Source organism: Sycon ciliatum, chromosome 7 (genome assembly GCF_964019385.1).
Source record: "Sycon ciliatum chromosome 7, ocSycCili1.1, whole genome shotgun sequence".
Classification (NCBI taxonomy): Eukaryota; Metazoa; Porifera; class Calcarea; order Leucosolenida; family Sycettidae; genus Sycon; species Sycon ciliatum.
In genome coordinates this window covers 20,233,964-20,249,763 of record NC_088649.1, presented here as the reverse complement: position 1 = coordinate 20,249,763, position 15,800 = coordinate 20,233,964, and the positions used below count along the sequence as shown (strand labels likewise).

At 43.2% G+C, this 15,800-nt stretch overlaps 1 protein-coding gene across 1 annotated transcript in view; it reads left to right on the top strand.

The window, feature by feature from the left end:
* Positions 1-15,800, top strand: part of LOC135821685 (uncharacterized) — a 30,088-nt gene that overhangs the window by 12,901 nt on the left and 1,387 nt on the right. Inside the window, exons 5-7 of the mRNA XM_065334682.1 lie at positions 809-1,105; positions 9,094-9,252; positions 10,493-10,786. Of these exons, the coding sequence (XP_065190754.1) occupies positions 809-1,105; positions 9,094-9,252; positions 10,493-10,786 (750 nt within the window). The remainder of the gene's footprint in view (positions 1-808; positions 1,106-9,093; positions 9,253-10,492; positions 10,787-15,800) is intronic.

Sequence of the window (15,800 nt, the reverse complement as noted above, 5' to 3'; positions counted from 1 at the left end):
GCTGATCTGTCGTTATAACCAATGTCGTTATAAGTTATAACCAAGCTTCACTGTAATAAAAATAATAATGAAAAGGCGACGAGGAGACAATAACTTTATTAATGCGATTAATAGTATAAGTGAAGCGGACATTACAAAATGATGAATGAGAATACATGTATCTAAAATGGTTGTTCCTAATCGATTTTCTTGAGACTATCATCAGGGAAAATCGTCTCACAATAGAGGCTATACGGAGAAACAAACTACTTATAGGTTATCGGATAGTGGGAAGTATACAAGGTGAGGTGTGAAACTTTAGTTTTTTTTCACACCTCACCTTGTATACTTCCCACTATCCGATAACCTATAAGTAGTTTGTTTCTCCGTATAGCCTCTATTGTGAGACGATTTTCCCTGATGATAGTCTCAAGAAAATCGATTAGGAACAACCATTTTAGATACATGTATTCTCATTCATCATTTTGTAATGTCCGCTTCACTTATACTATTAATCGCATTAAAAAAATAATAATATCCCTTCACTGTGCATAGTTCGAACCTCCCCCCCCCCCCTCCCCCCCCCCCCCCCCCCCACACACACACACACAACGGTCCCCACGATAGGAGGTCAGCCTTTGGGTCATCCTAATAAAGTTATTTTTATTATTATTATGCTTGCCTCTTTGCTTTGTTATACCAAAACCATTCAAGGCGGTGAACCCCTCGATAGGCGATTTGCCTTTGGGTCATCCTAATAAAGTTATTATAACATTTGTCTCTGGTTCTCTTTTTTTCATCCATGTGTGCCCATACCTGCCAAATACAGGTATCCGCTTTTGCACCCATATCACTGGTCATGCCCGGACTGGGCGAAAAGTCGTAATTCAAGTTGTTTCACCCAACACCGTGTCTTATGAGGCTGCAAAAGCTATGTGCGCCAAGGAAAAAATGCAACTATTGGCTCCAGAGCTCGGCTGGTGTGCAACAACTGATGGTTCTAGTCCCTATAGGGGTTACAAAGCATGGCTAAAGTTTGAAGGATTACCGGGTGAAAGAATTGTAACCAACATCGGTAACGTTTCGATGAATACTCCAACCCTATATCGCGCTATTTGCTTCAAAGGTAAGTGCATTAGACAGTGACCTGTAATTTCGCAAGTTGCATTACATGCTGCTAACTAGAGGAGCAGAATGACACAGACATCATCTGCTTTAAAGACATACGAAAATTACCAAAGGGAAAAGAGTCAAAAGACCTAGGCCCATTTTCATGAATTGAAAGGTGAAAATATTACAATTTCATTTCTTCTGATTGGGTCCTAAGTACAACGTTCATTCCTGATGAGTGCTCTATGCAAACTAGCTCGAATCATCTTTTTCACATCGCGCTTTCTTCTTTTTCACATCGCTCTTTCCCTCAAACCAGTCAATAATAATTATTATTATTATTATTATTTGAAACTCGGATGTTGAGCCATAAATAAATGTAAAAGAGAAAAGGACATATGGATACGAGTTAAGAGTAACTCTCCATCACTGTAACATGATACTATATACAGTCAGAAAGTGCAATAACTAGGCACAAAACGAGTACTGAGACATTCGACGTCCTGACACCTAACTTCAACACATCTCCGTAGCGCTAACCGACAGCCTTCCAACTTGGAAGGTTCAAGGTTATGGAAAGACCAAAGAGGGGAAGGCAAGCGCAACGAAAACGAGCAAAAGCTACAGTCCCAAAGGAACAAAGAATGTCGATTGTTACTGGACGATGACGAGACCAGTACGATATTTGACAAAGCGGTCTAACTACAATTCGAAGCAGCAAAGCAGCACACCACCCAACTTGGGTGGGTCATAAATATCAAAGATAAGTAAAGAAAGGGAAGCTTTGCGAAAACGAATTGTACAAGCCCATGTCAGTTTTGTGCCTAGTTATTGCACTTTCTGACTGTATATAGTATCATGTTACAGTGATGGAGAGTTACTCTTAACTCGTATCCATATGTCCTTTTCTCTTTTACATTATTATTATTATTATTATTATTATTATTTGGAAAGGATTGGGAGAACTTCAAATTCAAAGGATCTGTCAGGGAAGTGAACTGCCTGAAAAGAGAAAAAAACGCCAGACCCACAAGGACTCGAACCTGGGACCCTGCTTGTCATGAGCAATGCTCTAACCACTGAGCTATGGGACCAGGCTGAACCCAGAAGGCGCTGACAAGTTTTTCACTCCAAAGGCAGCTCACAACACGTGCCACACATACTGATGGCACTTGGGTCTTTTTCCCTCCCCCAGGGGAGGGGACCGTGGGGACCGTGGTTGGTCCCCTGGGGGAGGGAAAAAGACCCAAGTGCCATCAGTATGTGTGGCACGTGTTGTGAGCTGCCTTTGGAGTGAAAAACTTGTCAGCGCCTTCTGAGTTCAGCCTGGTCCCATAGCTCAGTGGTTAGAGCATTGCTCATGACAAGCAGGGTCCCAGGTTCGAGTCCTGGTGGGTCTGGCGTTTTTTTCTCTTTTCAGGCAGTTCACTTCCCTGACAGATCCTTTGAATTATTATTATTATTATTATTATTCCACAATCACGATGACATAGTGCCAATAAGCATGTGATGCGGGCGATTTTAACTAGCCATGGTGGGGACAACTGAGAAAAAGAAGGAGAAAAAAAAGAAAACAGAACAAAAGGGGTACTCAAGGAACCTGGACAGAGCAGTATAAAGATTAGGCTAGCAATGGAAAACAACGAATTCAATTCAATTCAACTTTGGCGCGGGCAGAATGGAACACAACTATTCGCAGCCAAACGGCCCTCGATAAGGAGACCGTCTCGAGACCACATTTTGCAGGTCCCTTGAGCGATCGTCTTAGACAGGTTTCACTGTATTATCATTATTGTTTGAGGGATTCCCCAAAGGCCGAAGCCTAAATCAAGGGGGGGTCTCCGAGAATAAATATACGTGTACAATAAGTGTACAAAATGGTTAAATTTTGAAAAGGAAGAAAACGATTAAAAAAGGTTAATGTCAAGTGGTTAATTAAGAAAGCATACATTACTCGCCATAATCGTCTTGCCGCTATAGTCCACCGGGCACTCTGTCATCGCTACAGACTGGTATCTCCTGCTCCCCCTGGCCACTTGCCACACTACGTCGAGGATAGTGAAGGCCGTAAGTTAATGTGGGAAATGCCAATCCCTACAGATAGGATGGTTGGAGCAAATCGGCCGGATCTTGTGTGGGACGATGGCAAGTCAGTCCAACTTATTGATGTCAGTGTGCCACTGGATCATAGAGTAACACTAAAACATGCTGAAAAGAGAGCGAAGTACTTGCCCTCGCAGTGGAAATTGGGCAGATTTGGCAGCGAGAGGCAGTGTCCGTAGTGCCCATCATAGTTGGTGCTCTTGGTGGCCTGACGAAGGAAGCGGCTACCTCAATTAAGCAGCTATGTGGAGAAGAGCGGCACCTTCGTGAACTGCAGCAGGCTGCTATCCTTGGCTCGATGGCCATTCTAAGATCTGTTTTGGGTGCAGCATAGGGCTCTTCGCTGTCCCTGGTGGGCTTTTTATGCTCTGTATGTTATTGTATTCGTTTTAGTTTGTAATTGAAACACTGTGGTATTTCTGTGGGTATTCGTATTTGATCTTTTTTTGGGTGCGCATTGGAGGTTGTGCCCAGTGATGAGCTTTGCCGGCCTGAATTTTTCGCCAACTTCTGATGCTTCCCTTTCTGCATTACCTGTTGTCATGATACCTCTGAGCTTTAATGCCTGTGATGGTACATGCGCCTTTCTCCCTTCCTCTCTCTCTACCTTACTTTTTTCCATATATTATTCCGTGCTGCTTACCTTTGGCTATGATAAGTCCGGTGAGTTAGTGTAATACCTCCAATTTTTATTTTTATTTTCAATTTGGAGTGGAATAAAGACTCATAATAATAATAATAATAATAATAATAATAATAGCTTCAACACATCTCCGTAGCGCTAACCGACAGCCTTCCAACTTGGAACCGCTTTGTCAAATCGCCTACTGGTCTTGTCATCGTCCAGTGACAATCGACATTCTTTGTTCCGTTGGGACTGTAGCTTGTGCTCGTTTTCGTTGCGCTTGCCTTCCCCTCATTAATAATAATAAATAATAATAATAATAAATAATTTGATACTCGGATGTTGAGCCATAAATAAATGTAAAAGAGAAAAGGACATATGGAAACGAGTTAAGAGTAACTCTCCATCACTGTAACATGATACTATAATTAAACAGTCAGAAAGTGCAATAACTAGGCACAAAACTGACAGAGTACTGAGACATTCGACGTCCTGACAACTAACTTCAACACATCTCGACGTCGAATGTCTCAGTACTCTGTCAGTTTTGTGCCTAGTTATTGCACTTTCTGACTGTATATAGTATCATGTTACAGTGATGGAGAGTTACTCTTAACTCGTTTCCATATGTCCTTTTCTCTTTTACATAATAAATAATAATAATAAATAATAATAATAATAATAATAATAATAATAATAAATAATAATAATAAATAAAAATAATAATAATAACAAGCGAGGGTCCCTGGTTCGAGTCCTGGTGGTGACAGTCAATTTTTTCTTCAGACTTTTCCCGTTTGTCTCTTTCCCTCAAACCAGTCAAAATAATAATAATAATAATAAATAAAAATAGTGAGTTGTACAGTGATAATGTTTTCTCAATATTGTCACGTGGTAGATGTGCGTTACATTTGGCTGTGTTAGAAGCTTTGTATATCCGTAAGTTAGATCCTGAACTTTGCGTACAGAAAGAAAATGTGTTGTCGCTACAATTGTTTGGTGTTACTCCTCGTCGAGGTGGTAACAATGTAACTTAATTTGCTCACTATGTTGTTGTCACTATTATTATTTTCCTTCGAGTTTTGTGTCGTGCTAAACTTGATAATTTTCCACCTTGTCACGAGTGTTGTTATCTAATTATCTTTACGCTATATAAGTTTTAGTCTTTCCAGCTTGAGCCATTCCCTGTATAATCCTTGATGAGAAGGGACCGAAAACGTTCGGATACTTATGACAAGTGCCTTATTATGACTGGATGTGTGTTTGCGTGGATATTTGCGACCCATAACTTACCTTCGTTTTAAAGTATTATCCGCCTCCGACCTCTTTTAAAAAATAAAAATAAATAAAAATAAAAATAAATAAAATGGCAATAAATAAGATAAATTGTGCACTCATAACCACAACAAAAATGAAGAAAGTCAAGTTCCATAACGTTTTCTTGTGACTGTCATCAGTGGAACGCCGTCACATAAAAATGTAATAACTAAAACACACACTTATATACATGTAGCTAATATGGTTTCAGGTAGAAATACCTGGTTGTCTGGTTCCCCCCTCGGAAACCGGACCACGGCAAGGGAGGCCGCCGGACGGTCGCTCCTCAACAAACCATGTTGCTGCAACGGTAAGAGCGGAAGGGGAACAACTTGAAAACAGAACAGAACCGAGGAGAAGCAAGAGACTAGCAGAGGCACGTCTGAGACAAGTGGAGAACACAAGGCAAGGAGACGCAGGAGGAAGCACAGGCACGGCACAGAACGAATCAAGGAGAGGGAAGCGGTGTCGCGAGGAGATGGAGACTGATGACGACGAATACGAGTGCGATGGGATGGACGGCGGCATTGGAATGGAGGTGGAGGATGAGAGTAGTGATGAGGAGGAGTTTGATGTTGACAAGAGGAAGTCTGCAGTGTACAAGCATTTGGTGTCCAGTCCAGAATGTCGTAAGGTGTTTGACGATTCCTGGTTTAGTGTTATTCGTTGCGCACGTTTCTTCAAGCAACTGCAGGTGTTGGAAGCTGTGTATATTCGTACTCGTGACCCTGTGCTATGTAAACAGAAAGAAAACGTTGTATCACTCACACTCTTCAAATAATACACACGCACCATTACATTCATTCACACAGTATCACATTCATCTGCCACTACCTTTCTCACATACACTATATTCACACATTACAAAGGTGCAAACTTCGCTTTTTGTACTTGTTAGCTGCTGTAGGTTAGGTTGAGTTGGGTAACTCCGCTCTTCTTCCTCGCTCACCGGAGGAATTTCTCTAGTCTCCTCGCGCAACTGGGGAGCACTCCAATGGAGAGAGAAAGATTTTTATAGGGCGGCTTGGTGTGAGAGGTGGACTGAGACTTGACGGCGCTAACGGCGAATATCAAGACCTTACGGCCACGGAGCTGCGGGACTCTGCGCTGGTCGTCTATCCGTGTGGAGGCAAAGCAAACGCGGGCAACATTCTGCTGAAGCGAGCGTGGAGCTGAAGCTGGATTGGTGACTGACGCACCTGCTTACTCCACAACACCGGCGCATAATGATGTGCATGTACAAGACTTCGTGAGTATTCAACTCAAATTCGTGTTCCGTCAGCGTCAGTATCAGCAAGTACAGTCATGTAGTACAATTTGTTCCCAAAATAACTTCGGGACAGTCTGTTCATGGTTTTCATTTGTATTGGACTCGTTCTCTACACTTGCGATAATTTAGCGGCAATTCTAACGTTGTAGCGTTGTTCTCTTGTAATTTAGTGGAACCTGTATTGAGTAACTGAGTTTTATGTTTCGTTACATTGTCGTCAGATCTCCTGTGTACCGGTTTTGTGGCACAATGATTATAGCCATTATATTTGGTCGTCTCCATTCTTGTGCAATCATGCGTACATGTATGTAGGTTGGTTCTCTTCATGTTATTGTGACCAATTTCATAGATGTTGGTTGCCTTGTTGCTTTCTCTCCCCTCTCCTCTCACCCAAGCCATTCTGCATAAGCGAAGCTGTGGACGCAGCATACTGCTGCTACACTTCAACGCGGGAATGCGTATAATAATAATAATAGCTGCTGTATTTCTACCTGAAACCATATTAGCTACATGTATATAAGTGTGTGTTTTAGTTATTACATTTTTATGTGACGGCGTTCCACTGATGACAGTCACAAGAAAACGTTATGGAACTTGACTTTCTTCATTTTTGCTGTGGTTATGAGTGCACAATTTATCTTATTTATTGCCATTTTACGACTATTGTCTCCTCGTCGATTGTTTAAAAATAAATAAAAATAAATAATAATAATAATAAATAATAATAGCCGTGGTCGTCCTCCAAAATGTGCTGTCCAGTCCATCGGTGGATCTTCTTCTTCCCGTGAAGATGTGACTGCATGCCCGTCCTCCTCTGCGTGTGTAGGACACGGGCCAGCTGAGAACAGCATAAAAGATGGTGAAAGACCCACACGTAAACCACCGAAACTGACAAAGGATCTGTCGGCGTCGGAAAGGGTGACGAGAAGCCAAGTGAAAATACGGACTGATGAGGACGAACGTACAACGACAACGGAAGTGACAACAACAGTCAATATTCGAAAACGTGGTAGACCGCGAAAACTAACCTCAATATCGGACACCGGACAAGTTGGAGTAAGAAGCTCAATAGAAATCCGCAATGGAGGAGACGTAACGGAAAGGACACCGGGTATCGCGCACCCAACGGTTAGTGTCAAGAAACGTGGAAGGCCGCGGAAACGCGAAGAGACAGATAGTGGTGATGCCACAAAGAGGCGAGATGACGGGACATTGGAGGAGACAACACCCAATGGAGCTAAGAATCGCACTTCGTCAATCAAGCAACATCTGTCAGCCCGTACCAATTGCCGTGAGTTGTACAGTGATAATGTTTTCTCAATATTGTCACGTGGTAGATGTGCGTTACATTTGGCTGTGTTAGAAGCTTTGTATATCCGTAAGTTAGATCCTGAACTTTGCGTACAGAAAGAAAATGTGTTGTCGCTACAATTGTTTGGTGTTACTCCTCGTCGAGGTGGTAACAATGTAACTTAATTTGCTCACTATGTTGTTGTCACTATTATTATTTTCCTTCGAGTTTTGTGTCGTGCTAAACTTGATAATTTTCCACCTTGTCACGAGTGTTGTTATCTAATTATCTTTACGCTATATAAGTTTTAGTCTTTCCAGCTTGAGCCATTCCCTGTATAATCCTTGATGAGAAGGGACCGAAAACGTTCGGATACTTATGACAAGTGCCTTATTATGACTGGATGTGTGTTTGCGTGGATATTTGCGACCCATAACTTACCTTCGTTTTAAAGTATTATCCGCCTCCGACCTCTTTTAAAAAATAATAATAAATAATAATAATTCTATTTGCTATTTTTCGTTCCATTTTTGAGCTCATATTTTATTTTCCTGATTTCTTCTCCAGTGTATGTTGTATTGCATTTTAATACATTGTGTTAATTTTTGCCCGTAAAAGAGGCTTGCATCCACTCAAAAAAAATAATAATAATAATAAATAATAATAATAATGTAGAAAGGAAAAAGACATTATGGATACGAGTTAAGAGTAACTCTCCATCACTGTAACATGATTCTTAACTCGTATCCATAATGTCTTTTTCCTTTCTACATTTATTTATGGCTCAACATCCGAGTTTTACAATAATAATAATAATAAATAATAATAGCACCTCTTGATCCTGGTTACAATGGTTCTTTGAGGCAGGTGATCGCCTTCACAGGTTTTGCTGTAATAATAGACGTTGCATGGGGAGTACACTGCAGGCTCTCTTCTTACCTGCCCAGTTCCAATGTCATGTCTATTCGGTACTCTTCGTAGTTGTACTTCTGTCCTGTTGAGTTATCTGAATTCAAATAAACCAACAAAAAAAAATATGTGTGTTCGTGGGTCTCGGTCTGCATAGCATCGTCCAGCTATCGAGCTCTGGAAGGTGACCGTGGTGGAAAGCCAGATCCAGACCAGTTTAACGGCTGTTTGTTTGGTGTCGTTGAAAAGTACCCACAGCTTTGTGTTATCTATTCCGGATTTATCTTAGGGTTTTTATGATAAGAATGTGTGGTTTTTGGCTATACAAAAGGCTGTATAAAGTACATGGGCAAATAAAGTGATGTTAGCGAAAGAGATCCAGGTCGCGGATTTTGCACTTTCCGTGGGATTTGAGTGAGTGTAGCCGTACATCTTAATGTTGACTGCTGCGAATTTATACTTTGGTTGTTGTGTTCCTCTGTCCACTAGTCGCCTGCTTTGTACCTGCCATTGCTAATGGAGGCAGTATCGATGAATTTATCCTTAAGGATGACCAGGTGCACTACACCTGTAATACAGGTTTTTCACGTGCACTCGGTATAAACACAACATGTCTGGCTGACGGAACACTACGCGAAGCTCCATCATGTAAGCTTGTAAAGTCTCTCCAAAGTCCAAACAGTTCAATGTGTTTGTACTCTTTGCAAACATTTCTACTGACTTTGCATGGCAGGCCTGAGGAGTTGCCTGATGATGAACAAAGCATTAATGCAAGTTTATGTACAATTGTATGTATTCGAAAACGAGTACCCGGCACAATGAGCAGAACACGATAATCGTGATTTTGGATATAGAACTGTACTTTTAACCATATATCCGGTGTTTTGGTGATAAACACTTTCTGCTGTCTTTACAGCAATACGTCCAATATTGTATTTATATGCATATCATTTATTTTACATCGCAAAGCAAACGGATGTGATGGTCCCTGTAGTAGCGTCACTAATTCAGAAATAGATAGATAACTGCCCTTCAGCACACAGTTGTCACACAAGCCCCAAACCTTTTTGGCGGATATAGGGCCGAAACAGGATCAATGAGAATGCTTGCACGTGCAAATGAGAAGTTGCACATCAATTGAACTTCATATTATGCAGTCAATTGTTGTACTTGGCAGGGCCAGGTCAGGAAACGTCTTGACTGTATGATATGCCTGTTCTTCTACTACTGGAGAAGGCGGAGAGACCGAATGTGCGCAATTTTACTTTTTATTATTTTCCATGGCGACCGCTGTAAGCCCCCATAACTGGCAGGGCGGGGTTGGGCCTTTTTTCATTTTTCTTTGACATAGCTACGTCTTGTTTTGTTCGCCCGCAAAAGAGGCTTAAAAATAATTCTACCACTGGCAAGTGTATAATTATAATACTCTTGCTACTAGGGTATCGCACTCGGTTTTCACGAATGCTCAATACATGTCCAATGGACATATTATCGTGATATAGAGTTACATATTGCGAAAGAGGTGTCAGAACCAACGCAGAGTGATTTAGTTGAACACAAACAACTCTCCATAGAGGGATTACCCGTACACCGGTACAGGTAAACCACGCATACACCGGTATGTTTATACGAGTAGGCAAGCATAGTCAAGTTGCACACTCTTGGGGGTAAGGTACGCTTGGAGTGGGACTCAGTGTGGAATTTGGCACCCCCCCTCCCCCTCTCCCTCCCTCCCCCTCTCCCTCCTTCCCCCCCCCCCCCCCCACCCTCCTCCCCAGACCAAAACAACTTCCAGCCCTACTGCTTAATGTCAGCAAGTATTCACTAGCATGTGGATTATCTGGCTCTCTTGTCTTCATCCATGTCTGTCCATACCTGCCAAATACAGGTAACCTAATCTGCACCCGTGTCTCAGCCGATCGACCTAAGACAGAAGTCGTAATTCAAGCTGTTTCACCCAACAACGTGTCTTACGAGGTTGCAAAAGGGATGTGCACCAACAAACAAATGCAACTATTGGCTCCAGAGCTCAGCTGGTGTGCGACAACTAACGGTGCTAGTCCCTATAAAGGTTACAACGCATGGCTCGATTTTGAAGGAGTTCCGGGCGAAAGGATTGTATCCATCATCGGTCCCGTTAAGATGTATACTGCAAAGCTATTTCGCGCTGTTTGCTTTAGAGGTAAGTGCATTAGACAGTGACCTGTAATTTCGCAAGTTGCATAATATGCTGCTTAACCAGAGGAGCAGAATGAGACAGGCATACTCTGCTTTAAAGACGACCAAAAGTACCAAGGGGAATGGACATAGGCCAATTTCCATGAATCAACGTTTCAATATTATTTCATGAACTTTGAAACTCTTCTGTAGGCTGTCATTTTCAGTACACCCAACTCGCACCACACGCACAATCATTGGCTACACCGCGTACAATGAATTGTCGGAATTTCCACCCAGGAAAGCATCATCAGGGATATAGGAGAAGAATGATACAACGTTGGCTGTTATAATAAAAGACAGTACAGATACAGCCACATAATTCATAATTCACGCCACTACATGTAATCTGCAACAAGTTACAAGCTAGCACTAAGTCAGAACAATGCAAGTGATTATTTCATCAAGTGAAAGGTGGGCGTGAGACAGCCATGATTGAGTTGAGGTGTGTGTACATTGTTTTCGCATCGTCTCCATCGCAATGTGACTTCAGCTCCTCCTCCTTAATGCAATATAAAAATCGTGATGAATGAAAATTATGTTGCGAATGTCACGAACGTCACTACTGTAAATCTAGAGCATTCACAATGTCACCAGGTAATTCTAGTATTAGGCCACACTTTGTTTTTTCTATGTTTCTCGTCGGCAAATTTTAACAAAAGGTACGCGGGCGGGCGGAAAAAAAACAAAAGCCAAGGTAAAAACAAGAACAATTTCTACTGAAAACTGTATACATTTTAGAATGTACATGTATATGCGTGATTCATACAAGGCACTGCGTATACCATGTATACAGTACTACATTGTACAATCATGTACATGTAGTCCCATACATGATTGCACTACATTATCACATCAGCCCACGAATATCAGGCAAACTGCAACAATGTCAATGAGAGCATAAAGTTTGATTACGAGATGGCGAAGAGAACATACATTTATCTGCTATCGCATCAACAAACGTTTCCCACTCGTCATTAATTTTTGGTTTTGTTACTTCAACGTTCTTGTGTCCGCTTATGAAACTCTGATCTCCGCTTATCAAACTCTTGTCTCCATGCTGCTCATCTTTTCCTTGCCATGCGTCTATTGCTTGGATTTTCTGCCTACGACATCGTTCCACAGACGCCAGTTGCCGCGGAACTCGTCCGACTTACTGTTCCTAGGACCCACGAGGCTCAGCTAAGCCAGTGAGCGACTGAAAGCTTCGTCATGACAGCCTTCATCGCAGAGAACGGACGTCGGACGAGGAGCGCTCCTTTGCTGCATGCTGTGGTGCGAACGTTTACGATTATTGATTGACGCATCTGGCTGCTGCAGCATGTGCAGCGTACATACATGTACACATGTACGTAGTATGAACTTTATTTTTCTTCCGAAATTTCTGAAAACCTACGCGGGCGATGACGAGAAACATAGAAAAACAAAGTGTGGCCTTATGGAAAAAAAGAAGTTATAAGTTTTACTTCCTCCGCGTCATTAAAATTGTCGCTTCCCACAGCGATTTTTCGAAAATTATGTTGTCCACTCGAAGGGCACAGAAATCAGCTAGAAATTGAGGCAGAGCATTGTCGACGGGCCAAGCTTTAGTTTGTGACCCCCCGCTTCGCTGCAGTTGCAGCTAGGGTCGACGTCTTCATCAGAGTTTGAGGCTGACCCTTCAGCACTCAACAATACGCTGAACAAGACGCGCGTTCAAATTCAGGTCAAGAAACTTCGTTTTCAGGCGATCCATGCCTCCAGGTGCCAGGCGATGAAGGCAAGCTAGCATTTTTCAAGTACACTGTAACGACCTTCCAGCGGGACAGGGTAAGCAGTTCCGCACCTTCTTTCCTTGGCAGGCGCTTCGCTGATTTTGTTGGTGTTTTCAGACCTGCTGCCTTCGCAGCAACATGCGCCACAAGTAGCGCATTTTAGGAATTTGAGACCACTTTGTTCTTGCCATCGCCAACTTCAGCAATTTGTATTCAGGAGAGATACCAGCATTCTTATACCCGACGAGCTTGCAGTCTTGCCAAATGCCCAGGCGAACGATGTGGGACGGCACGAACTCCAGAAAACGAAATGCGCTCTGGGGCGGAATAGTGCGGAGCGCAATGAATTCGCTTGGTGCGGAAGAGAGCTTCGACAAAGTTCGAGACCACCACGGCTTCAGTGACAAGTAGACATTGCGCAGGAAGGGTCACACCAGTGTTCAAATACAAAAAACAACGATTCCGAAAGTCTGACTAAGACGAGCCAAGTCACAAATATTGCGATGCGCGAAGCGACAATTTTGATGATGCGGAGGAAGTAGGAGATTAGAGGCCACATGCCACGTACTGCTCTTTTCTCTCCGAAACTCAACACTTGCAAGCCAGATATGAAAGAAAGAAAAAATCATCAGTCACACTACCGGGACTCGAACCAGGGACCTTGCTTTTTTTCTTTTCTTTTTCTTTCTTCATATCTGGCTTGCAAGTGTTGAGTTTCGGAGAGAAAAGAGCAGTACGTGGCATGTGGCCTCTAATTACCTAAAACTTTGAAATTCTCCGTGAAGTTCAAATTTGAAATTGCAACCTTTAAGTCCCTATTTCTTACTAACAGGCCAGCAAGGTAACAAGATAATATACAGTAAGACAGTGCGACAACAAGGGACAACACTGACGAGGATTTTGAGAAACACGACCACCCGACACCTAGCTCCAAGACATCTACATGTACGTCCTCGCTCGGCTTATAATTATACCTTTGAGCCTTCCAAGTTGGGTTGTCTGTGGCCTTGCGTGTTCGGGTTATAGTTAGACCGGTTTGTCCAATCGTCTTACTAGTGTCATCATCATCCCGTAAAGTTCGACATTCTTTGTTGCCGAGGGACGTAGCTCGTGCACATCTTCGTGGCGCATCCCTTCCCCAGTTTAGACTTTTCTGCACTTGAGCGTTCCAGGTTGGAAGGTTTTTGGTTTGCCCTTCATAGATGCGTTGAAGCCAGGTGTCAGGTCGTCGAATGTCTCAATATCCTTGTCAGTTTTGTACCCTGTATGTCGCACTATCCGACCATATATTGACCTTTCATAAATACCCACACTCATTAGTGACCACACCATCAACAGTATCAAATTCAAATACATTTGCTTGACTCAATAAATACCACTGCACTTTTGCATGCAGCACTGCACTTTTCCCTAAAAAGGAGTATTTATTGGCCTAGTGGTATTTTATAAACAGTATTTATTGGCTTTGTTGCCAATAAATACTTTTTATAAAATACCACTAAGGCCAATAAATGAGCCAGGGACTATAGAAACCGCCCTACGACGTTTGATATCAAATTCAAGTTATGAAGTTTCAAAGTCACGCGACTCAAAGTTACGCGAAGCGCAGAACTCGTCACTTTTGTTTCGACAAGACTCAAGAGCTGTCCTCTTGTTATGTTGATTAGGTGTTTGGTGAAGACAATAGGATTCCCAGCGATTGTCGAGTAACTCAAGAGGCTCCACTTGCTGTGATTGATTATGGCTACAACATCTAGTAGACGACGCAGCTCGATTCTGTGTGGAGTCCCTGATGCAATAGCGAAGGCGCTTGAATCGGACGACGAGAATTTTTACGGATTCAGCGCTGGCACCCACGAGTCGTCCGCGAGCGATTCCGACACCGATGCTGACAGCGACGGCGATGATATGCCACCTAAGAAGAAGACCTATGGAGTCGCAGCCAGCTCGAGTGCTGCTAGTGTTGTGTCGAAAACGCAAAGCCCCGACAGCTCGGAAATTTCAAACGCGGAGAGTGACACCGACTACTCCGAATCGGATGACGAACCAGATGCCCCCGCACCTGAGCCACCGACGACTGAGCAGGTGAAGCGTGGTCTCCTGGCTTCAGACATACGCGATGGGATTGAGAGAGGCTGTGGATGCAAGTCGAAGAATCATTGGAAAGTCATCCCAGAGCAGCAGCTCGAGGACTACATGTTTTAAGTCTCTAAACTCCGAGAATCGAAAAAGCGCTTCAAGCAGTTTGTTCTGGGCGCACTGACTGGAAGCATGCGAAAGTCGACGACTGGTGGTGGTGATCGACCTTTCTATTTCCGCTATCATGTACGTGGTTACGAGTTGTGCAAAGACGTGTTCATGGCAGTTCATGCTGTTGGAAGTCATGTAATGAAGCGCCTTCAAAAAAAGGCAAGCAAAGGAGTCGTTCAACTGGCACACCATGGCTTGACTGGGAGAATACCAGAGCACTTACTTAGCCATTTCAGCAGACATGGAGCAGGATGTAGTGCAGTTTATTTATTCATACGCTAACATGTACGGTCTACCTCAGCCTGCAGCAGAGCAAGGTCGTGCTGAAGACCCTCCAGTATACTTACCAGCATCCAAGAACAAGAAGTCTGCATACAACATCTATACCAAGACCGTCACACAGTATTCGCCTGTTCATTACAGGTCATTTTGCCGCATTTGGAGGAGACAGACAGCACACATCAAAGTGATGAAGCCAAGGACAGGCGTATGCGCACTGTGTGACAAGCTGCGGGACAAAATTTGTGTCGCTCGTACAGAGGAAGAGACGGAATGTAGTGTCCAGGCCCTGCGTTCGCACATATCACTAGCACAAGAGGAGCAGCAGTACTACCGAGACTTAGTGGACGGCGCGCAGCCGCCACTGGATGAAGCTGAGGGCATAGTTCACTATACATTTGATTTTGCCCAGCAACTTGAACTGCCATTTCATACTCGCCAGGTCGGTCCTCTGTATTTCAAGGTCCGCTTCAGGGTTCAATTATTCGGCATTGCAGAAGAGGCCCGCCAGCGGCAAATGAATTTCCTGTTCCACGAGGGCCAAACGATCGGTGAGGATGGAAAGAAGGCGCACGGCCCGAATGCAGTTGTATCAATGCTCGATGAGTTCCTAACATGCCACACCGATGGGAAACTGAACATTTACTTTCACGCGGACAACTGTGAAGGCCAGAACAAGAATAAAACTGTACTGGC